This window comes from Tachysurus fulvidraco, chromosome 13 (assembly GCF_022655615.1).
Source record: "Tachysurus fulvidraco isolate hzauxx_2018 chromosome 13, HZAU_PFXX_2.0, whole genome shotgun sequence".
Taxonomy (NCBI): domain Eukaryota; kingdom Metazoa; phylum Chordata; class Actinopteri; order Siluriformes; family Bagridae; genus Tachysurus; species Tachysurus fulvidraco.
Genome location: NC_062530.1, coordinates 17171520 through 17195811, shown reverse-complemented (window position 1 = coordinate 17195811; position 24292 = coordinate 17171520). Strand labels below are relative to the sequence as shown.

General features: G+C 38.3%; 2 protein-coding genes across 6 annotated transcripts; one reads left to right on the top strand and one right to left on the bottom strand.

Moving 5' to 3' along the window:
* Positions 1–62: 62 nt before the first annotated feature.
* On the bottom strand, positions 63–12206 carry psme3ip1 (proteasome activator subunit 3 interacting protein 1). Of its 5 annotated transcripts, XM_027162056.2 has the most exons (11): positions 12068–12206; positions 9122–9184; positions 6902–6999; positions 6527–6605; positions 6275–6396; positions 4495–4593; positions 3945–4066; positions 1820–1953; positions 1391–1482; positions 791–946; positions 63–409 (listed from the first exon to the last, which is right to left on the bottom strand). In XM_027162056.2, the coding sequence occupies exons 5-11, from the start codon at positions 6387–6389 to the stop codon at positions 405–407; spliced, it is 723 nt and encodes a 240-aa protein (XP_027017857.1). In that variant the 5' UTR covers positions 6390–6396; positions 6527–6605; positions 6902–6999; positions 9122–9184; positions 12068–12206; the 3' UTR covers positions 63–404. The 5 variants fall into 5 exon arrangements, with proteins under 5 accessions (XP_027017857.1, XP_027017852.1, XP_027017853.1 ...); XM_027162051.2 differs by having other exon boundaries at positions 63–946; XM_027162052.2 differs by lacking the exon at positions 6902–6999 and having other exon boundaries at positions 63–946.
* rspry1 (ring finger and SPRY domain containing 1) lies at positions 12107–23577 on the top strand. Its single transcript, XM_047822781.1, has 16 exons — positions 12107–12426; positions 13105–13602; positions 15239–15291; positions 16996–17108; positions 17563–17580; positions 17746–17872; positions 18903–18961; positions 19105–19171; positions 19264–19395; positions 20154–20269; positions 20352–20495; positions 20694–20805; positions 21048–21150; positions 21299–21451; positions 21578–21682; positions 22524–23577. Exons 2-16 carry the CDS (start codon positions 13367–13369, stop codon positions 22618–22620), a joined length of 1635 nt encoding a protein of 544 aa, XP_047678737.1. The 5' UTR covers positions 12107–12426; positions 13105–13366; the 3' UTR covers positions 22621–23577.
* Positions 23578–24292: the final 715 nt, after the last annotated feature.

The following is a 24292-nucleotide window of genomic DNA, read 5'->3' as shown; positions in this document are numbered from 1 at the left end:
TGTACTTGATTAAAGTGACTTTCATTTTAAAGTCCATGAGGAAAAAATACACATGACAAACATTTCTTTTCCCTTTTGGCTTTAATGTTCCATCCAGCTTTCACACACATTCATATCCTTATAGGGGAACAGTTCATAAAATATCCAGCATTTTTAGCATTGCAGCCTTAAAAAAACAACCATGAACTTTCGGAAAGACTTTTTTTTTTTAATACATCTTCCAACCCAGCACTGCTCAGAACAGTCTGATTCTCTCATATGATGGTACTGAAGATATCCGAATAAGTGACATAAAGCAGCCTTCTCTTCAATCCACGGACGTCAGTCGTCATCCCCTTCGTCAGCAGCTCGGTAGAAGCCATGGAGACGTGTAGGGTGTCATCGCCAGGTTTGGGTGCAGGGATTTAAACTGTATGGAATGTAATACGGGGATGATGGGGAGGAGTCATATTTCAACACACAACACATCAATGACCACAGTGCCAATTACTGTTAAAGCAGCCTTTAATTAGTTTTATGTCAGATTAGGAAAAAGTCTTATTAAAACCAAACATCCAGCACTGCAGAATTTTAGAACTGGGACACTGAGGCAAATTACTGAGTTTATACCGTCAACATTAACATCAACTGAGATCAAGCAACTGTGATCCGGACGGCTAAAAGGGCAAAAACAGGGGAGGAGCCAAGAGATAATAAAGGAGAAATAAAATGGATGACCGTGTGGTTCGTCAGTGTGTCTATCTGAAGAGTCTGTGGCACTTTATGGGAAAGGGGGTTCCTTCCACGCTACCTTCGCTGTCACTGCTAGACTCTGAGTCGCTGCTGCCCGAGTAGGCCCCGAGGCCTGGCAGGATGCCCACACACATGGCTGCAGAGGGTCGATGGAGCGTGCCCCCCCGTGTCACTCCTGCCCTAGGCACCGATTTCTGCCCCACTGTTTCCTGATCTAAATACAGACATATGTTCTAATAAACATCTCCATGGCATACCTGATTAATACCACTAACATCTAATATAAAAATTCTATATGAATCAGTTACATAAAACTTTTGTAAATATTATTATAATAAAACGTTTAAATATTTCTTATAGGCAGAAGAACGGTATATCAGAGTTCTCAGTTAGGAAATAAAAATCATACCAAAGCAGAATAATTTCAGTTTTTCTGTAATAAATAATGTATAATTAAAATAGCTTCTTCATATGGCTGATGAATAATATTTAAATACATTTCTACTTATTGCATAATTAAGTAGCGCTTCAGTAGTGCTGGTCACAGTCATTTATACACAAACACCTTGAATTGAACTAGTCCAGTATGTATGATGTAGAACAAATGAACAAAATGTGTTCATGTTAGTCACTGAGCCCCAAAGTGTACTGTACCCACCTGTCTGACTGCCGTTACCAGTTGTTTCTGCTGCTGCTGTCGTCGTCTCCTCTACTTTCTGCTTCTTACCGCTCTCTGACGACTGAGAGGAACTGAAGCCAGTCAAAGAAACAAAACACCAGCGAAAGAGTTGTTTAATCCCTGCTTTGATTTCCCTCTCAGCTCTGTGACGCTCCCACAAGGAGAATGTCAGAATGTAAAGTAGTTTGTGTGAGTCATGGCAATCAGAACAAAATTAATTAGAGCCCGAGAAAGGTTAAGTGGCTTTTATGAGAGAAAGAGATGAAATTTTTTGCTTCGTTCCAATATTTAAAGACATTAGCTGGCCTATATGAATATGATTATGAATGGAAAAAAGCCCCAACGAGTGTCAGAAATGAAGATACATATCTCCCCTGCATCCAGATCCCATGAATCCCTCCTCCTCACCTGCGGCGTTTGACCGCACCAGCCAGTAGATGCGCCTGAGACAGATGGCTGGTCTTCTGTTCTGGTGGTTTGGGTGCAGCCTTTTTCTCTGGCTCCTTCTTTTGACTCTGACTGGACACCATTTTTTTCAAAGCCTGAGACTTAAGAGTTAAGGAGCGCATATACATATACTTACGCATATAAATACTCGTATACACACTCGTTCTGTGAGCATATCAATTAAACATGGAAACACTGGATGTTTTCATCTACCTTTATAATTAATCATGTCTAGAATTTTTTTTAATTCTGATTCAGGCTACTGTGAATAAATATATGTAAAAAAAAAAAACTAGCAAGTATGAATAAGTTGTATAAGCTGAATTAATACATGTACGCTTTTGAGTTCCAGTAATATCAGGCTCAGATAAAGACACTGGAAGACTGAAAAGTATGTATAAATTCGGTATGCCTTTAGCATGTCCGTGTATTTTCACTGACAATGTGCAACATTGCATTTGGTCTTGCTTGATAATAAGTTAACATGTTTTCCAAACCTATTATTTTATTAAAATATACACAGCCCAAAAGGCACAATGCAGCACAGACTGCATTATGCTACGTTCACACATACAGTGATTTTATCACTGCAAGTCTCCAGGCGGCATTACAACTGGTTGCCATAGTAATAATGTTGATCAGTGGGAGGTAACTAGTATTCCACTTGAGAACAAATCAGTTTTCTTGACCCTAAAATAAAACATTGTGAAGAGAGAGGGTTTGCATATAGAATTCTTCAGTGGATATTTACATCATATCATATAAGAGATTTTGCTGATCACATGCACATAAAGTTAAACTATTGTCAGTTTTGTCATGTTGTTGGACACGGCCACATCTAATATCCAACAGTTGTCGTTGCTCGAGTTGCTGGAAGACGGCAGCTCTCACTTATGACCTCTGGTCACTGCGAGTCAGGGTGTGTGTAAACATGGCATTATGAAATGCTCCACAAGTAGCTACCACAATCATTTCTGACCAAGTCTTAAATCCAGCGTACCATTTTTCAGTGCCTTTGAAAAACACATTTTGGTTAAATCTGCATTTGTAAACACCCTGAAACCCCTAATATCTGACAACACAAGACGAATCCCATCCAAATGCCATTTCAGTTAAATGCCACTCCACACCAAAGGCACATGGGTGGAAAAAAGCTGACAAATTAGACCACTCCTTTTCTCCCTACCATAGATATCAAAACCTCATCCCCTCTGACTGAGTTCTCAAAAAAAATGCCCTGAAAACGTGGCTAAGAAAAACTGCTACCCCTGGAGGCCAAGACGGTTGAATTAGGCCATATTGTTATATTACACAGAGGAACAAAAGTTCACAGCTCTCCGCTGTGCAATTACACGTCACCACTGCCGCATGCCTGCCGAACGGCTCTGTTGCCACGACAACGCGTCCTCCGAACTGGTCTGCACTCGCATGTCTGACTGGCAGCGAGAAAGAATGAACAATTGTACCCGTATTCCATTAAAATAAACAAACTCTAAAGACCTCCTAGAGCCTGGGTTTAAAGGGCAAAGAGCTGTGAATACATCAGCTTGTGCCAGTTAACACGCTGTTAAAGAGATGCTGCTGGTTTTTCTCATCACTGAAACACACTGCTGGTAAATACTTCCACATCATGTCTAATACAGCCAGAACTGCGAGGTCAAATCCCACCCCCAATTATGAAATAACAGACTGCAGGACTTTCTCACAAACGAGAGACATTTTGGTGTGATTTAATAGTAGAGGCATAAAAACATGCAAAACATTGGACTCTAGTGTTGCTGTTAATAAGCACATAATAATTGTATATATTTACAAAATGTTATGCTTTCTATTTAAACTGGGTTACAGTTCCTTTAGACACAAATGAATGTAAACAGACTACAGTGCATTATTAAGACTAAGACTGCTGAGTCCTAATTAATGCGTTTGCCAACTTCGTTCTCATTTCTTCTTAAACCAGCCTCAGATGTGCAGCTCAAAACTAGGTGTGCTAAAAGGTGGGTCTCTACCATCAGTTAGTAGGAAGCAAGCAGACTCAGAATGCAAGGTTGTGATGGAATGCACGTGGAACAAAGTGAAAGGATATCCTGTATTCCTGAAGCTCCTGTTTCTCCTCGTCTCTCCTCTGCTTCTCTACAAGGCACTGCTGCCGTGACACTTCGTCCAGAAAGTGGGCCTCGTCCTCATCCAAGCCTTTTACCATGTTTTCTGTTGAGAGAAATCTGCACTGTTTGGTCTCCTCAGACTCACAGAGACACACTTTAAGCATCAGGAAGTGCTTTCGAACTACCAGTTGTTCCTCGCTAACATTTTTTTAAAAAACCACCCAATGGATGACTTGTGCAGTTATTACACAGATCAAGCAATCTGCCCTTAAATTAACTCAATGCTGAGAGCAAGGGTAGGAGCCGCTGGTCGCCAGGGAGACTGAGGACGGGTCCGTCTCCAGGGATACAAAGAAGTAACGGAGCTGCCGTCTCCTGTCTGTGCCTGCAAGAATGACTCAAACGTCGCTCACTAACACACACGCACATGAGCTGTGACCCTAAACGGATACAGGTACGAATCTACAGAGCCGACTTCCAGAAACACAGATCATGGCGTGGTGAAAACATGAGAGCAGACGGAGGTCTTACTGAATTTGAATTGTTCCTCGTATTCCTCCTGTTTTTTGTCCTTCTGCTCTTGAAGCTTCTCGAACAGGGATCGAGGGTCATACTCCTCCTCCGGGACGGCTTTAGGAACGGGGCAAATAAACACACACTCATACACACAAAACATACAAAGATGCATTTCAGAAATACTGAAGCCACAGAGTCACATTTTAATGCTGGAATTCTGATCATGTTGCTTCCTTTCTCCTTATTTGAGAGGTTAAAATGCATATGGGAAGGAATGGGGCTAAAAACTAGAAAATGTCTTTCAGTCATCATTTACAGAGATTTGATCCCCTGCTGATTTTGTACGTTTGGTGTCTATTATTTTAACGGTAGGTTTATTGTAACAGTGAGAGACAGAATAACAACAACAACAAAAAATTCAGAAAAACGCTTTAAAAAAAAAAAAAAAAAAAAGTTAGAAATGAGTGAAATGAGTGCATTTTAATGAGTGAAATAAGTATTTGATCTCCTGTCAATCAGCAAGACTTCTGGCTCCCAGGTGTCTTTGATACAGGTAATGAGTGGAGATTAGGAGCACAACCTTCATTCCTTTGTCAGTGGGCAAACATACAAAATCAGCAGGGGATCAAATCATTTTTTCCCCTCACTGTACATCATTGACTGAATGTAAATAAATAGATACCCGGCTGGTATGAGCCATGTTCAGGTGTGGAAGCTGCTCGTACATGACTGGTACAAAGTTTTGTGATGATGATGAGAGGCTTGGTGGTGATGATTTGGAAAAATTTACTGTGTATAAAACCATTCTATAATCGGTGCTTGCAATGAGAAATGTCATGAAAAATGTACGCGATTCATTCATTAATGAATCGTTGTGTTTGATTGAATCTTCGAAGTGAACAAATTGTTTTTTTGTGTCATTTGTGGTGACTTTGATTGTGCTGGATCATCAGCTCATTAAGAACTGAATGAAGACGCACATGAACCATATGATCGAATTGGAACTTGTCAGTCGTGAACGTTATGAATAAATGGGTCAGCAAATACTTTCACGAGCTCATCGACCCAGCAGAATCATTCGATCAGTTCTGATTGGAGTCTTACTGGTTCAACAGGAGGAGAAAGGAGCTCTGGCAACGTTTTGTATCTTTGCATAATAATATGGTGCATAATCCCACTTTATGAATATATAATGAGTGATGATCACCTCACCATAAAATGAAATCAACTAAAAAGGTAAATTACGGTAAATGTCGTATGTATAAAAAATATAGGAAGATTTAATAGATCTGCATTTGATGTAAAAAGCTAAACGCCATTTTTTTAACTCTCTTTTTTTAAACTTAATTTGTAAACATGCACATTAAATATATATATGAACAAATTAGTGAACAAATCATTTTGGTGAACAGAATCAAAAGATTTGAGTCACTGTGATGAATGAAAATGACCAACACTAATATGTCTCATTCTAATCTGTATCTTATACAAGAACAGTTAATGCTAAAAGGAAATGCCGTGCATGCAAAATACTCTGTTCGTCTCACTTAAATTTTAGTAGCAAAGAAAATGAATAACAGTAAATGGATGAATGTAGCATTTTGCTAACGTGTGCTCACAAAACTAATGTAGGAATCGTGCACTCCGTCTGTAGTTTGAAAAGGCATGATATGTGAGAGTAAATTTGTGATTTTGAGTGCTACTATCACATACTTTCACGAGCACATCAACCCAAAAAAAAAAAAAAAAAAAACGCAGCAGAATTTGATTTCAAAAGTGTTTTGACGTTACTTACTTTCAGGATCATCAGGCTTGCGAACTTTCTCCCATTCCTCCTGCCGCTTTTTTTTCTTCTCCTCTATCTCTGATTCTGAAACAAACTTCCGGCTCAGGTCTACCCCGTCCGCCATGACAGTGCTTTAAAAAAACAACAAAAAAACAAAAAACAAATCTACAAATCAGTAAAAATGAATAATCCCAATTTAAGACATGAACTCTGGGGCATACAGATTGTTCAGAACAATCCAGCTCAGCTTGGAGAACATACCTCAGTGTGATCAGCTGTATCAAGTGGAAAAATGGATCTACTTCATGAAGTCATTGATCACAGATTCAGCACATCAGAGCTGAAAAAGACACGATGGTTTAGAACACAGTCATAAGAGAAATCTTTGCTAACATTATGATCAGAAATCAGATCTAAAGCCTGGTTTGTGTGTATTGGAGAGATGGTATTGCTCATCATGGCTAGAGCTGAACATCACTGAGAGCTCAACAGCCTCATGTGTTAAATGGAGTAATACAAATCATTTCAACAAACTAAATTAGTTATTACAGAACCAGTATTTTTTCACACAAAAGATCACAGCACTGCGTTTTATTGTTAGGTCACGAATTGGGAGTTTGCAGAAAGCCAGCTTACAATGGCATAGAGAACACTGCAGGTAAACAGTTCCCTCTTGTGGCTGATTTCAGTACCTGGCAATTCCAGGTCAGGGACAATAATATTAGAGCTGACTGCTGGAAAAGAAAGTTATAGAGAACATGCAAGGAATAAAATCAGTCAGAAACAGAGATGCATGATGCAGGTGAAACCTATCTATCCATGCCAGCAGCCATAACATTACATTACATTAAACCACCTGCTTAATACAATGTAGGTCCCTTTGTGCTGCCAAAACGGCTCTGACGCATCAAAGCATGGACTCTAAAAGACATCTGAAGGTGTGCTGTGGTATCCGACACCAAGACATTAACAAACCCTTTAAAGTTCTGCAAGTTGCTATCGGGCCTCCCACACTTTATGTACATAACTGATCAGTCATTTATTCTGTATTTATATTTAATACTCATACTGTCTATTGTATCACATCTGCATTTTCTTGTACAGTCTGTATTGTCTTGTGTTGTACAGTGTAGTGTTATTCATGTATGTACTTTTGAGAGTCAAAAACAGCTGGAAACAAATTCCTTGTGTGTGTCAACACACTTGGCCAATAAACCTGATTCTGATGGATCGGACAGACCCCACATCAGTGATCCTACAGATGCTCAATAGTTTTGAGATCTGGGGAATTCCAAAGTAATTTTAAAGAACCAGGCCAATATTTTTTCATTGCTCCATGGTCTAGTTTTAATGCTCATGTGGCCGTTCTAGGAGCTTTCAGCAGTGGCCAGGGGTCAGCATGGTCACTCAGCAAGCTGTGATGCACTGTGTGTTCTGACACTATATCATATAGCCAGCATTAACTTTCTCAGCATTGTGTGCTAAAGTAGCTTTTCCGTGGGAATGGACGAGACAAGCTAGCCTTCTCTCTCCACACGCACCACTGTGCATTGGGCACTCATAACACTATTGTTGATTCACTGGTTGTCATTCCTTAGACCACTTGAAGTAGGTACTAAACACTGCATACCAAGAACACACCATGTGATGTGATCTAATTGTATAGCTCCAGTCAGTTAGGTCTTCACACCTGACCATTTTTCTTGCTTTCAACACATAAACTTTGAGAACTAACTGTTCACTTGCTGCCTAATATAACCCACTCTGTGACAGGTGTCACTGTAAGATATCAGTGGTTTTAGTGTTCTTGCTGAGAGGGGTAGGTGTAGGGGTGTGTGAGCGGTTACTGCCACCCTGAAGTTTACATATCAAAAATCCATAATGTATTTTTTTAATTTTCGTATACCTTCATAATGTGGTAATGTTTAAAACTTCAAACTTCATTTATTGTGTACTTTTATAGTTACATTTAATGCTTGTCAAAAATCTGCATATTTCATTAAACTGTTAGAATTTTTTGTTCCCACATCCAACTTTTTTTTCGCTTCATATTTAAGCGAATAATAAAAAAATACAGCTTTTCGTATTATTGAGAAAAGAAAAGGCTGAATATGTGAATATTATCCCAGGGCAATCGATGCTAAATGTTCCTTTAATAAAAGCTTCTTTTTAAAATCATTAATAAAAACATTTTCTGATCCTTTTATGCTTAGTCTTGGAGCTGTGAACGAGTCCTGGTTCTATTAATGTTGTATTATCAGAATAAAATAACAGAAACCTGTGCAACCAGTACTAATAACAGAGCTGTTACAGAAAAACACCTTCTGTTTAATTAAACAGTGTAGTATGTGTAATGTACAGCTTATTATACATAATGAAACTTGAACAAACTCCTAAGCTCACAGAGCTATAGATAACCCCAAGAATGCCAAGAAATCAATTGAGCCTCAAAGTCAATCTATTATTTAGTGACTGACTTCAGTCACACAGGAACTCAAACAGTTTATACAGTTAATAAGTGCAAAGAAATCACGCCCAGTAAGGCTAAATACAATATCACAACCAACCTACAGAGTAAAGACATGAGTTATATCAGATCACATTTAGATCAGAAAGCGCAGCTTATATAAAGTCCAGTGTAATTCTATTCAGAGTCATTTACATGCACGCTAGCTAACGGCTAAGAGCTGCTAACTGCATGAAAATGTCAAAAACACGTCACATAACCTGATTAAACCCTGCAATACACTTACATGTACATTACCTCAAAGAGTTGGTATATAAGCTTCGAAATTAATATTTAATTCTCCATGATTTACGCAAAGACAGAAATAGAGAGAGAATGTAGATATTTACCACCCGAACTTGTGCCACTGTAAATGTGTCCGTGTTACGACCGCTGCTCAACAAATACAGTTCCTATAAAGAGAGAACACTGCTAGTCATGGAGAATGTAGTTTTAATCTGAAAGTGTTTTTAATTGTGTCCTACTTTATCAAAGTGTGCTACATTAGCAGTCGTTTATGGGACTACGTGAAAGAATGCCAAATAACAAAACAATACAATTACAACAAAAACAATAACAAAATATTTTAATATACCACCTTTAGTGTGTAGACCTAGTGAACCAGTATAGAAATGTATTTCTATTTATTTATTCATTCACTGAGCAATTCAAAGCATGTCAAAGCATGTCTGGAAGTATGTAAAATGTAAAAGGTCTCTAGCACGTCTCTTTTCTTAATACTGTAAATTGGAATCAGAAAATGCCTCTATTATTATTATTATTATTATTATTATTATTATTATTATTATTATTATTATTATTATTATTATTATTATTATTATTGTTGTTGTTGTTGTTGTTGTCCTGTATCAAACATATATAGCGCTCGCTCTCACTCACACACACACACACACACACACACACACACACACACACACACACACACACTTAACCATATGGTTGATACAGGACAACAACAATATATATATATATATATATATATATATATATATATATATATATATGTATATATATATGTAATGCAAGGTAGCAATTAAAGTATTCTAACAATCTTAACATGCCTCAGATAATTATTAGTGGGTGTTATGACTTCATTATACAGAGGGGGTGTGGTTTATCATGCCTCAACACATAACTATTGCTTTCATAGTAAGTGCTAATAATTTCAGGTGATAATTATAATATTTGTTTGTGGTTGTTAGGAGGGGTTATGGATCACAGCAGTAGCTACACTCATACAGCTGTAACACTTGGCTGCAGCTGTGTCTAAGAAATATGTGATGGCATCACGTGTGGTGATGAATCTGTGTTGCCAGGTTCAGTATTTATAGAGTCAGTGCTAATTCTGATTTAGGCCTGTGCATTCATTTAACCTGGGCCTAGGACAATCCATTTAAAAATATACTCCAAGGAAACACACCCACACATCTTTTGAAATGTAAATGCTGGAGTATAATCAAATTTATGCTCATTCTAATATGATATTCAATTTCATGCTTTAGAAACTTGCTGAACTCTTCCTTGAGGTGACTTTACTTCTCTTTTTCTGTTGCATGAATGTAAGCAAATAATTGCCAAAGACCACTGATCTGAGACAAAATGTTTCAGTACTCATGAAAACACAGAAAAACCCCACTGCAGACCAAACCATTTCACACAATAAGGGAAATATTGTGAATACTGATCTGGTGCACTGCATATGATACATAGGTGTACATGTTTAAACATCACATTTATTTTATTTAGTATTGTCCCCCATAACGATAGATCTATTCTGTTCTAAACTACCTCTCTGGGCAAGATGACTAAACTCAGAGTTACATAATATCCAAGCTCAGAATGTTCAAACTTAAAAGTGGGAAAAACAAAGACACCTCCAGGCAAGCTGATGTCAGTAATCCTGAGTTTATGATATTATTTATAAAAGCAAACTGTATGGTTAACCTCATTATTGTTTAACCAACTCATGTTTAGATGTTTATTGATCTATATTAAATACTGTTATACACTGTTAACCAGTGATATTTTGTTTTACAGTTAACATGTGAACGGCCGTGTTGACAGGATGCCATATGCTGAACTTGGGATCGAGGACACCTTCCAAGTTGAGGGGATATTTTCTGTATTTTTGTCTAGTCAGAGTTCAGAAATTTAGCGATACAAATGTATTCAATCACAACATTAGAGTATGATGTACTCACTTTAAATACTGCTGCATTCAAGTCATGTTTGAGCTGAATGCCAGTATTATTATAACTATGGACCTTGTATTTTACTATGAGTCCTGCTTTTCTTAGAATAGGCATGAAAATAACAAAAGGTCAACTTTGCCATTAATAGAGATGATGTCTAAAGACAGGATGATTTAAGCGACACTTTTTTCTTTTCACTAAGGCTGACTTGAATTGAAGTAAAAACTTGAAGTAATGAATTGCAGGTTAATCAATTTGCTTTTTTAATTCTATATTTTTTTATTTATACTTTTTTAAATTATTTTCTTTTATTTAATTTCATTGGATTGTATTTTTAATTTTTAAATCCCTCTTTTGATCATATTCTATTTGATTATATTTTATAATATGGACATTTGTAAAAAGAATTTTACTAAATTTTACAATATATGTTTTATGTCAACACTGTACACTTGTACATACAGATAACAGTTGGTATGTCTATATTTACATAGTCTATCTGCTGCATAGTTTATTTTTTATACTATGTTTTGATTCATGTGTGTTTTGATTATTTTTTTTACTTAATTACCTTTTTACATATTTTATTTTTTCTGTACTTGTCCATCATTTACTGTGGACAGCAAAGAAAATGTAACTGCCCTGGGAAACTTCCTTTCCTTACTGTGCATATGACAATAAATGCTTTAAATCTTAAATCTTAAATCTTAAATAAAAAATTAGAAAATTTAAATTTGAATAAAAATCCTTGCCTTTAATGATACAAATAGTCGAATTTTTATTTTATATATATATATATATATATATAATATATATATATATATATATGATTTTTTTATTTCTTTTTTCCTTGTAATTGTAAATAACCAGACTTCTGAGGTAAACCTGGAGGTAAAGTTTACCTCAAAAATCATAACAAACAATTCCTATACACAAAAAAGCTTGTCGGCTGTTTTTCTATTTATAATACCTTAGTAAAAAAAAATGCTTCTGTACACAACGCGTTCACACTAAGGGAGGTGTGTGTGTGTGTGTGCTTGTCTCGGTGAGCATAGTACAGAAAGAAGGTATATTTTTGCATACCTGGCAACCCTGTCTGTGCTGCTCCTCTGTGCGGGTGACTGAATGAATCTCTACACATTTATGACAGAAACAGAAACAGGAATTATGGCTCCCAAGAACAGCTCAAGCTAGCTGGGGTTTTCTGTATAAGCGAGTTTCTAGAGACAGAAGGAACGTATTATGTCTGTCAATCGACCACGTTCGAAAACTGACTGGTTTCCTATATAATATAAGATACGTTGCTTTTTTGTGTTTACGACTGGTGTCGTTTAGAGCACCGTGCTAACGGTAAGCAGTCCGTTAGGCGCAGTGATACACTTCCTGTATTAGTCGCGTTTAGGCCGCAGTCACTCACTGAGCTTCTGCCTGCTTCTTATCCGGTAAGTGACGCGTTTTGTTCCGATACAACTTCTGGTTCGTCTTTACTGCTCGTATCCTTTTTGTTTCAAATGATTGTGGAGATTTGGTAGAACTTACTAACCGTAAATTTAACGTATATGTTAAAGAAGGTGGCTAAGCGGCTAGTTTGTTAGCTTTAGATACAGTGAGATACAGTTAGCACTCGAGCTAGTAGTAGTCATTGTTATTCATAGCTTAAGGTGGAGCGTCTGGTTTACACGCAGACGTACAGTATAGCACACTGAGTTAGCTTTGTGTTAGCTAACCTTATCTTATCTCGTTGTTGTCACACTTAAAAACTTTTAAACCCGAGCATAAATAAGTCTAATCTGTGGTGTGGGAAAGATCAACAGAAAGTCAGTCTGATCACAAACTGACACTAACAAACATACTCTAAGAGCAGAAGACTGTTTTATTTATCCTGTGTTTAGGGTGTATTGCTCATGTATTACTCATGACTACTATTATACTACTCACACGTTTGTTGTTCTAAATTACAAATACAAACCCAAGAAAGACACACGAAAAAAGTCTCTTTCAATAGTATTTATTGTCTTTATTGTTGATGAATCTGGAGTACTATATGGTGGGGCAGGTTGAACTCGTTTCTAGCTTTCTCAGTTCTACACTATAATTAGTGCTGTTTTTTCTTTCCACAGGCTTGAAGCGCTCACTGCTGTATGATGCTTGTTGTATGCAGCTCTGACTCTGTGGCTTCGTTCTACTCGGCTACTGATGGTCCGCAGTAGCACGATGATAGACGTCCCTACGCAGCCCGTCCCGAGGCACCTCCCCAAGTGATATGATAATAGGCACCTGAATTGCTTTCTGTGCCAGCAGGAGCCTTGTACGGGTTCTGCAACTGACTGCCGAACAGCTGTATCTGTCCAGTTGTGGCGCAGCCTTGTGGGTCACAGAGCCATGGGAAACAGTTGTGTGTGCAGAGAGGACAGTGACGTGGAGGAGGGAGTGCCGCCTCGGAGGCAGCTTGGACGGGTGGAGAACTCTGAGCCCCTTGAGGCTAGGGGCAGTCGGCCCCGAGACCCAGTTCGACCACCCAGACGAGGTCGCGGCCCTCACGAGCCACGCCGGAAAAAGCAGAACGTTGACGGTCTGGTGCTGGATACACTGGCTGTTATCAGGACACTTGTTGACAAGTGAGAAAATTTTTGTTTTTCTACAGGAAGTGAAAATGTGCTGATAAATCAGCATTGTGTAACCTGAAGAATGAGCTTATGTTAGCTGTTGTGCAGTCTCAGGTTGCAGATGAGGTCTCTACAATGCAAAAAAAAAAATCTAAATAGCAACTATTTCTGAAATTAATGTAGGCCGTGGCACAGATTATCTCGTATGATTAACAGTTAATTTAAATTTTAAATAATGTTTTAAATCATATTGTTAATGCAATGTAAAATATTCTAACAATATATTTATAGGAAAGTTTTTTTCTGTATCATTCACCATCTTGTGTATTTTGGGATACATTTTTCTTTGCTTCTGAAACAGTCTGATTCTCAAGGTTATGAGATTCTATGCTGATTCTATGCTTATTCTCAAGAGGCAGTGTTATCTTTAATTAGGACAATGTTGTTATTCATTTATTCGCACAGACTTGCTTTTCATTTTAATTTATTGCCAAAGACTAGACAGTGATTCACCATGAGCTGCCCTTTATGTTTGCTGTAATGCACTGGCAGCATGTCAGCACATTATTCCCTCTATGTATATTTTCTCACCTTTTCCACTTGTACAGCCTACACAGATATCCACATGCCTACGCTGATGTGGTGAATGTTCACTGCAAACGAATTTATTTTGGTTTGGCATTAGAGATTTCAATTTAGGCCAATATCAAATTAGATGTTTGTGCTATTAGAAATGCTTTTGTGCTACCATAAAACATTTCTGTACATAAGAGAAGGGCTTGCATGGTTTTATTTGAAATGTACACACACACTGCTGCTTTTCTGTCTTCAGTGATCAGTGTGAAACGGACAAGAGGCTGTGATATTTAGTGGCTGTGAATTAGCAACCTCAGCCCTCACATCCTTATTATTCTAGCATTGAGCACTATGTCTAAAAGCCATAGGGAATTTGCCTCCTTGCTCGTTCTTCCTCTTCCTATCAGCTGCTCTTTTAGCTCATTTTCTTGCCAAGATGCTGGCACTAAGATAAAACCTTCACTTACCGAGTTCTCTGATTTATGGGATGGAAAACAACCCAGCCAATATTAAACAATGCTGAGCAGTGCTCCTTTCTCATCTTGGTCTCTTGTGAGGTGGGGCTTGTGTCTCAGAGGGTTTCCCCTGAGAGGAGCTCCTCTGTCACCCCACAGATTTACCATTCCAGGAGCAATCAGGGGGATGAATGGGGAAATCCTTTCTCTCGCTCCTTTACAATCTGTCCATCATTCTTTTTCATGAACACTTATTGCAGTATTAGGATTTAATGTTTCGTTCCCAGCTAAGAATTAATAGGATGTTCAAGGTAGATGTGGATGACAGTTCTAAGAACAACTTATGATATTATTATTATTATTATTATTATTATTGTAAATAAGAGAAGGACTTGTATGATTTTATTGAAATGTACACAGACTGATGCTTTTCTGTCTTCAGTGTGAAACGGACAACAGACCGTGATATTTAGAGGCTTTGAATAAGCAACCTCAGCCCTCACTTCTTCATCTTATTTGGTTCTCTTGGCATCACTTTAATAAATGATTGTTTATTATTGTTATTGATTGTGTATTTCTGATTAATTTATATTCCATGTTTTATTTTCCCGTTTCAGTGATCAGGAGCCTCCTTACTCCATGATAACATTGCACGAGATGGCTGAAACCGGTAAGTAAGAAATCCAGCGTAGCCCCCCCCCCCAAAAAAACAAACAAAAACAAACAAACAAAAAACAAAAAAAAAACACTTACCCACCTACACACATTTTCAGGGCTTTGTTTGGTGTGATCTTTTTATTTGTGAACTGTATCCATGCTGTGTTTTGTTCAATCACTGACTAAATAATTATTATGTAACTGAAAACTGTTTAGCTCTAACTGTTGCTACTGTAATTATGGCAAAACTAGATTTAGTTGCTGAAGATGATTTGTGACTCAGCAGCACTTAGAATTCCATTAGGCTGCTGATTTTAGACCGTAGTTCCAATGTTTATATAGCATGTGCTCTTTGTTATTATCGCTCACTATTTAGTTTGTATTGTTGTTGTTTTTTGTTTTTGTTTTTTTTATCCCTCCCTTTATAAAGTAGTAGTTTATAAAGGTGATTTTATATGATTATTTTAGTAATTTATCTTGGCAATGACTTGTGTACTTTGCTCCGATGATTATGGAATACACTCAATGCTGTCTTGCTCTTTGTTGGGCTCCTTATTTATCCGGTTTTAACTCAATTGATCTAATAGTGGAGCAGAATTTGGTAGGGTCCGAGATGCTCTTGACAACCGTGTCCTGTCTGTCCTTGCTTCTCCTTGTGTCCGGTTGTCAGGGATTTCTGTTTACTTTATTTATGCTTGCATCTGTTGCATTGGGGGCTGACGTGATTTGGCTGTAGTGACATAAGGCGTCTGGTCAGATTGGTGGAGGAGACAACTGCAGCTTAAGCAGAACACGATAATACTTCTTAAAGTCATTTTGAGGCAATTGATGATGCTATAGAGAATCAGCAGTGAATGTGAAATTATGAGTGCAGTGTGCATGTGCTGTCAAAGCTTTAGCACGTACACATGCATTATTTTTATTTTTGTGGAAAAAATGTAATCTCTTGTCCTGGTCAGCATTCAAACAGTGGCATCAGGTACATCACAGTACAAACTAGAGGTTTATGGTCAACAGCTCTATAGTTAAGCTGTGGACACTACAAATTTATTTGCATTGCATCTTTTTTTTATTTGTTGGTGTGAATGTGATAATTTTCTAGAACAGGAAGAAAGAAATGTAATGTAAACATACAGTAATGTAGTTGCTGTAACACCCTCTGCATACGTACAAGTTTCTACCTTAGGCAAATGATATGTGAAACGATAATGCAAAAATATTCAAGACCAGCAGAGGTAGAGGTATAGACAGAGAGTGTGCCAGACAAGTCCGACAGATGAGGGACCAGTGACCTCCATCCACTCTTACCTAGAATCATTTGATAAGGCATTTCAATTCAACAACATTATAATTCTTCCAAGCTCCAATTGCTCCGGCACTTTAAATATAAACTTGTCATCATTTGACTGCTTCTTCTGCGGGCAGTTGAGTGTGGTGTCTGTCCTAATAATTTCACTTTTAGAACAGAACATGTTGCTATGTTAATTAGCCTAGTTGGTGCGAAAAGCAACTGAAGTGGAAGTGATTCAGCATTTAGCACATCTGAATATCGGTATAATGATTCATATTTTATTTTTGGAGATAATGACGCATCATTGTCAGCCATTATGTAGGCGTACATGAACAATGTTCATTTTCTAGGCATGTCTTAGACAGAAGACAAACCTTTTTGTATTCGCGTGCATCATAAACTAAAAAAATCTTCGTAAATTTGCAGATGATGGGTGGCTAGAGGTGGTGCAGTCTTTGATCCGAGTTATTCCTCTGGATGACCCCTTGGGTCCGGCTGTGATCACGCTGCTTCTGGACGAATGCCCTCTGCCCACCAAAGTGAGTATGAATGCTTCTTAACACACCCATCAACACCACAAGTATCACTAGGCGGTAGTTAGAATGCATAATTAAGTCACAGTGCTCATTTCACAACACATGTCTATGACTTTTAACTACACTAACTATGCCACAGTAGCTATCATTAAGCTGATTTATTTATGGTAGTGACTTTCTTTTCTGTGCAGTCTCTCTCATGTTATTTCCTATAGTGGGATGATATTATATTTACTTTTTTTTCCACTTCACTAAAAAAAAAAAAACAAGAAACAGAAATCAGTGGGACTTTGATATGGTTCTAGATACAGAACCGTTTCCATTAACTTGGGGGAGCAGTCAGTTGTTGTTATCTTCAAAAGCAAAATAACGTTATAAGATCATTATCAGAAAACTGTAATGTTTTTCCCGACATGCGCAAAATGACAGTATCTGTTTATTTATGTTGTTTGTTTAGGAAAAGTCACTGTTCTTGGTTTGTATATTTTTCCGAGTATTGCTTTTGATGGCACATACATCACTTTTGTTTATACAGTTACAAAATTAGTAAAAGGTGTCAATACTTGTGTGGTGACCCCTTAAATATGATCTCTTATGTAAGCACTGTTTTTAGCCTGCTGTAACATGGTCCTTTGTGCAGGATGCTCTGCAGAAGCTGTCGGATATGTTGAGTCTGAGTGGCACTGTGGCTCACCAGGATGCCCTCGTCCCCGCTAAGCACCGCAACACCACTGCAGTACTGGGCTGCCTCGCTGAGAAACTTGCTGGTAAACTAGTCTTATACATAAACACACACAAAAAGGTCCACGCATGCATTATGCATCTGTGTCTGGTATGTGACGATGCAATCTTTTAAATTTAAAATACATGGGGACAAATGTGGAAAATGGCAGTAAATAATGTTCTAAATAGCCTTCTAAAAGGTCCATATTATCTCATTATCTCCAAATGACCATACAATAAACAGCTTTTTGATATTTTGGAAATTAGCAAGCTAAAAGAGGCTTATATAGATCATGTTGCTGAAGTAGTCAGTCTGACTAATGATGTTGGAGGCATTGTTAGCTGATACCCTCACACTGGGAATGTAAGACCGATCCATAGCAAAATGGACATAAGTGTAATCGATTTAATTTGTAATCAGATGCCAGTTTTCAAAATTTCTTTTACTCTTGCTGCAGTCAGAATCAAATCTTTAAATTCAGTTGTGATTCTCCAGGTTTAACCCACTATTACTTTGCTTGTGATTCAGACGCATGCAAAAGAGAAACAGTTCAGGTTTCCACACATTTCAGTTCAGGAGCTCACGTTTTCAGAACTATATACAGTTTAGTTGACAGAATCGATTTCACCTTGTGAAGGGTTTTTCCCAGACTACCAATGGAAATAGAGACTGAATTTGTATATCACTACCGATTGACTGGTGTCTCCTTTAAACCAGTACACCTCGCACCAATACATGTTCATACAAGACACGTGATGTACATTCATTTTCTGTGCTGTTCACTGATGCTAAAACTACAGAGAAATACCTGTGTTAGTTATTTTCTGGCTATGAAAATTAATTCTGTAGTGTGCTTCGGAGACTGACTGTCATCATTGCTGACAGATCTGCTGAGTCCTTTAAATATGCACACACATACTCACAGAGCACGTACCCTGGGATTTGTGCCCTTGTCTTGCTGTCCACTGGTTCAAAGTCGAAAAAAGTTTTTTATTTTTTATTTTTTTTTACTTTGCTAGCTGAATGGTTCTTGGATAACCCCAGGTGATTTAGTTGTTATTCTTGTCTTGTAGGTCCTGCTAGCATTGCGCTCCTCAGCCCAGGAACCCTGGAGTATTTACTGGAGAGCATGGTGAGAAGCAATTTTGATGACACACCATTTACAAATAGTGCCAGTATGGTTCACAGGGCACTGACTTTAGAGGTGTTCTTTGGTTCACCTGTGTGTTATGCTTTGTTTTGTTTTGTTTTGCTATGTTCATTTTATATCTTCAGAGTTCTGAGGCTCACCCTACTGTAATGCTGTTTGCTCTCATTGCTCTGGAGAAATTCTCCCAAACCAGTAAGTCTTTGTTGTTTTTTTTTTCCCCCTTTTTCTTTTCACGGCCTTTATCTGTGAAGAATTGCCATGGGTAATTTTTCTTGCATTTTCAGGTGAGAACAAACTGACTGTGTCAGAGTCATGTATCAGCAATCGTCTAGCAGTCCTGGAGTCCTGGGCAGATCACTCAGACTACCTTAAACGCCAAGTCGGCTTCTGCGCACAGTGGAGCCTGGACAACCTGTGTAAGTGCTCTAGCTTTTATTCAAGGGGTTTGGGGTTTAAACCTATGTGCACCACTGTTTGCAGTTATTCAATTCATTTCTCAGTGACGTCACTGAACATACAGTGCAGGTAAAACTTTAAACTGAGGTTTACATTTGTATTGAACGAATCCAAGGAATTGTGCACTTGTGGGAATTTAAACAAATAAAACTTGACCTAAAGGGGGGAAAAAGGTCATATTTTGTATTTACAAGTCCCATCATTTTGTTCATCTTATCGGCGAGTCACTGACAGGCCCTTTACTGCATGATTCATTTTGTTTTTCCTTCAGTCGTGAGCAAATTTTTATACTGAATCAGACTTCAATATGCTGCTTTTATTTCTTATTTTCTATGATGATCCAGGTTGCACAGTCTTTGGTTAGTGTTGAAAAACAACAGCAAAAAATCTTCTGAGAAAAATGATGCCCCCATATACACAGTATACACATAAATAAGCCAAAACTAACGGACAGCCTGTTTTTCAAATCAAATGACATATTATCGTAAACAACATATTAACTGTCCATTTTTTTAAAAGCTTTGTGATTAAATTTCTTCTCAATTTATAGATCTTTAATATAATTTCACTGTTATTTATTTACACAATGATCTTTTAGGCCACCAGTAAACATAAAATATATCAGAGTAGTAATGGACTAAAAGTGCAGAATGTAGACCTGTGAAAGAACAGCAGTCTGATACCTAACATAACCAAATAGTTTTGTCTGTTGCCGTAGTTCTAAAAGAGGGTCGACATTTCACTTATGAGAAGGTCAACCTGAACAACATCAACGCCATGCTTAACAGCAATGATGTCAGTGAATATCTTAAGATCTCTCCCAGTGGACTGGAGGTGAGCAATAAGCAAGAAGTGATTCCTTTAATTAAGCTTCCTGAAATTCTCAAACCTTCATGACTGTTCACATTTCCCTCAGGCACGATGCGACGCATCATCATTTGAGAGTGTGCGCTGTACATTCTGTGTGGACTCTGGCGTTTGGTACTATGAGGTCACGGTGATCACTTCGGGTGTCATGCAGATCGGCTGGGCCACCAAGGATAGCAAGTTCCTCAACCATGTATGTTCCTGCCTAATTCAACTGTATGTCAGTAAGATATTTTTGTAGAAGCCAGATTAGATCATTTGGATCTGAAACACTGAGTACGATCCAGATTAACTCTTTCGTTTTTGTTTTGTTTTTTGTCACTGTGTTAGTCATGAGATTTAACTGCTGTTGATATTTTGCCTGCAATTGACCTGCCTGTGTGTGTTACAGGAGGGCTATGGGATTGGAGATGATGAGTACTCTTGTGCATATGACGGCTGCAGGCAGCTGATTTGGTACAATGCACGTAGTAAACCTCACTCCCACCCCTGCTGGAAAGAAGGTTCGTGTGTCACAACCTCTTCAGATAATATTATTTGGGAAGCGTACATGAAAACTGTCATATTGCACATTTCCCCAGTATATGCAATATTTAACAAACAGCTGAGCAGTTCAGAATGTAGTTGTCAGTGCCATTGTTCAAGTTTGACTCAACAGTTAATGCTATTAATGTTATATTACATCAGTATTGTTCAACACTTTAAAAGCCTTTTGAAGAGGGGATAACATGTTTTTGTTCTGCAGGTGATGCCATAGGATTTTTACTGGACCTCAGCAAGAAGCAGATGATTTTCTACCTGAATGGACACCAACTTCCTCCTGAAAAGCAGGTGTTCTCCTCTGCCATGTAAGTAAAGCAGTCTTCTGTTTAATCTTCACTTCACAAGAAAGCAAAGGTCAGCATACACCCTGCTGTCTGAATATATTAAGGAAGTTCTGTGTACACACTGTTTTTGTGTTTTGTTGATTCCCTCTGTGTCTTTCTTCTTCGTCAGTTCTGGCTTCTTTGCAGCAGCCAGTTTCATGTCCTACCAACAATGTGAGTTCAACTTTGGCGCCAAGCCATTCCGCTACCCCCCGTCTGTAAAGTTCAGCACCTTTAATGAATTTGCCTCTCTTGCATCTGATGAGAAGATAATCCTGCCCAGGTACATTTAGCTGTCTGATGCCGTTTGCATTTTGAGGCTGTTGTATAGAAAGTTGGTTACAGCCACACACATCTCGTATTACTCCTTCAATAAGATTGTCTTTCCCCCCCATTAACTTTGTCTCAGACACAGACGCCTAGCCCTTTTGAGGCAGGTGAGCATCAGAGACAACTGCTGTACCCTCTGCTGTGACCAAATGGCAGATACAGAGCTGAGACCATGTACACACAGGTACAGTGGAAATGACTGTAGAGATGTAGCTTTTATGGTTAAGGGCATAGAATTGTTTGAAATCTGTATACACACACACATTACTGGCCACCTTCTAGACACATCTGTTGACCCTTTTTAGATTCACCAGCTATATTGGTGCCATATTTATTACAGATTTTGTACAATCTGTCTAACCCATTTCCATGTAAACCTTTCTCATTAAAACGCCAGACTGTTGTCCAGATCCAATCCCAGATAAATATATAAAAGGACAAATAGTTCAGTGACCCTAGTGTTCCAAACATCAGCCAGAACAGTGTCTGTAGCAGATCCTTTGCTTCTGCTCATCAAATAACATTAATGTAAATTATTTATCTGCAGGAGCTCAGGGGCAAAGGTTCCATAGCCGGAGCCATTGTTTCAGAAAGATATTTATAGATTTTTCATTAACTTTACCTTCTTTGGAACGATTAGTGACACGATGACTGCTCATTTAATAATAGTGTTCACGGTCAAATGATAAAAGTAGTGTTTATTCTCTCTGGTTTAAATTCAAAACAGACACCTCCACTTTTTTCCTCTAACACAAAATAACACTGGTTTTATTTTTTGTTTGCACTAATTATCAATGCAGTCAAGAAATAAAATGTAACTTTTGTCCACATTCAGGCATGATAGTTGCTTGTCCAGACATTTGTACTATAAGCAATACATGGGATATAACTTTGGTTTAATTGTGTATATTGATAATTGTGTCATTGTAGCTATGGTAAACACTTCCTAAAGCAAATCTTTTACAACAATGTCTTGACTATGTTTACTGTCTTGAAAAACCAAAATGATTCTTTTTTCTCCATAGTGGGATTTGTATGGAGTGTGCCTTACAGCTTGATACGTGCCCACTATGTCGTCAGGACATTCAGACACGAGTCAGACTCATTTCACACGTGTCCTGACATCAACTCATAAAGACAAGACACGGACACTCCCCCTAGCTTCCATCCCATCCAAGTTCTGTTCCAGAGATCCAGGCTGACCGATAGAATCACAACGGTGTTTCAGGATGGGATGCTACAGCTCCAAAGGTTGTGAAGAAGGAGAGCTTGAGGCTTTCCCCTGCAGAGAGAAGAAAAATATGTGGACTCTAAGATGGTCACTCCCAGTCAGTGAGGAAAGGTTTCTCCGAAGGTCAAAGCAACAGTTCCAGGAACACGACAAGTAATGCATGTCTAGTTGTACATGCATTCTGTACACAAGAATCTGCCTCGGACTCCCCTCCCATGGGCACTAATTAAAGGTGCCTACATATCTCTGTGTTTCAGATGTATTGTATGTATCTGTGACTCTTATGTTTAAACTTATGTTTAAACCACGCAGTTCCTTAATCTTCCCCACTTCAGTTGATGCAACTCCCAGAGACACAGAGAGAACGTAATATTTTCCGGGAACGTTTGCTCTGTTTTTGCTGTACTTGAAACAATTGTAGAATAAGGTCCCTTGCATTATCAATGGGATGGAATTCTTAATGAATGGAGAAGCTGTGATGATTTTAAGTTTGATTATGCATATTTTTATTGTATACAACGAATATACAATTTGGTATCAAAAGCAAAACAATTCAAAAACTGCAAAGATTTATCTTTGACTTGCAACCACACACAAATTCAGGGTGCAATGCTGTTCAGCAGTTGGATCAACAATTGATGCAGTCATTTGCCTTGTTTACTTTTGTTGTGTAAGGAAGATGCATATATTTCTGTCATAGACATGGAGAGTACAGTTTTAACATTCAGAAGCAGTTAATGAGGCTGAAATCACATGAGCTCCCAAAGATTGCAAAAGACTGAATTCAGAATATTTCTATTTCTGACCTGTAATGTTTGTAATAAACGTCTGATTTACGTGTTGCATAATTGGTTGCTGTAAATTATGGGTTTCGTAAGGGTTTCACTCATCTACTTTTTAATGCTGAAAGCTACATTTAAAAACAGTAAAAATCAACATGGAATATTTAGTTTTAATCATTTGGGTGCATTCTAAACCTGGGATAGGCTCCAGGTCTCGGCTAGGATAAATGAGTGAAAGTGAGAGGTTTGAGTAAAAGAATATCTTAAAAATTTAAATTTTACAAATCAAGTTTTAATTGTGGAACCGGTGTTGGACTGCTGTCCTATTCAAGATATATTTCCAAATTACACCCAATGTTTCCTGATCCATCGACCGGAATAAATGTGGATGGAGGGATGGATGGGTGGATTGAGGGATGGGTGGGTGGATTGAGGGGTGGATGGATTGAGGGATGGATTGAGAGGTGGATTGAGGGATGGATGGGTGGGTGGATGGATTGAGGGAGGGATGGATTGAGGGAGGGATGGATTGAGGGATGGGTGGGTGGATGGATGGATGAACGAATGGGTGGATTGGTGGGTGGATTGATGGATGGATGAATGGGTCGATTGATGGATGATGAATGGGTGGATTGTGGGATGATGAATGGGTGGATTGTGGGATGGATGGATGGATGAATGGGTGGGTGGATTGAGGGATGGATGGATGGATGGATGGATGAATGGGTGGGTGGATTGAGGGATGGATGGTTTAAACACTGAATAAGGGTGAACGTGCAAG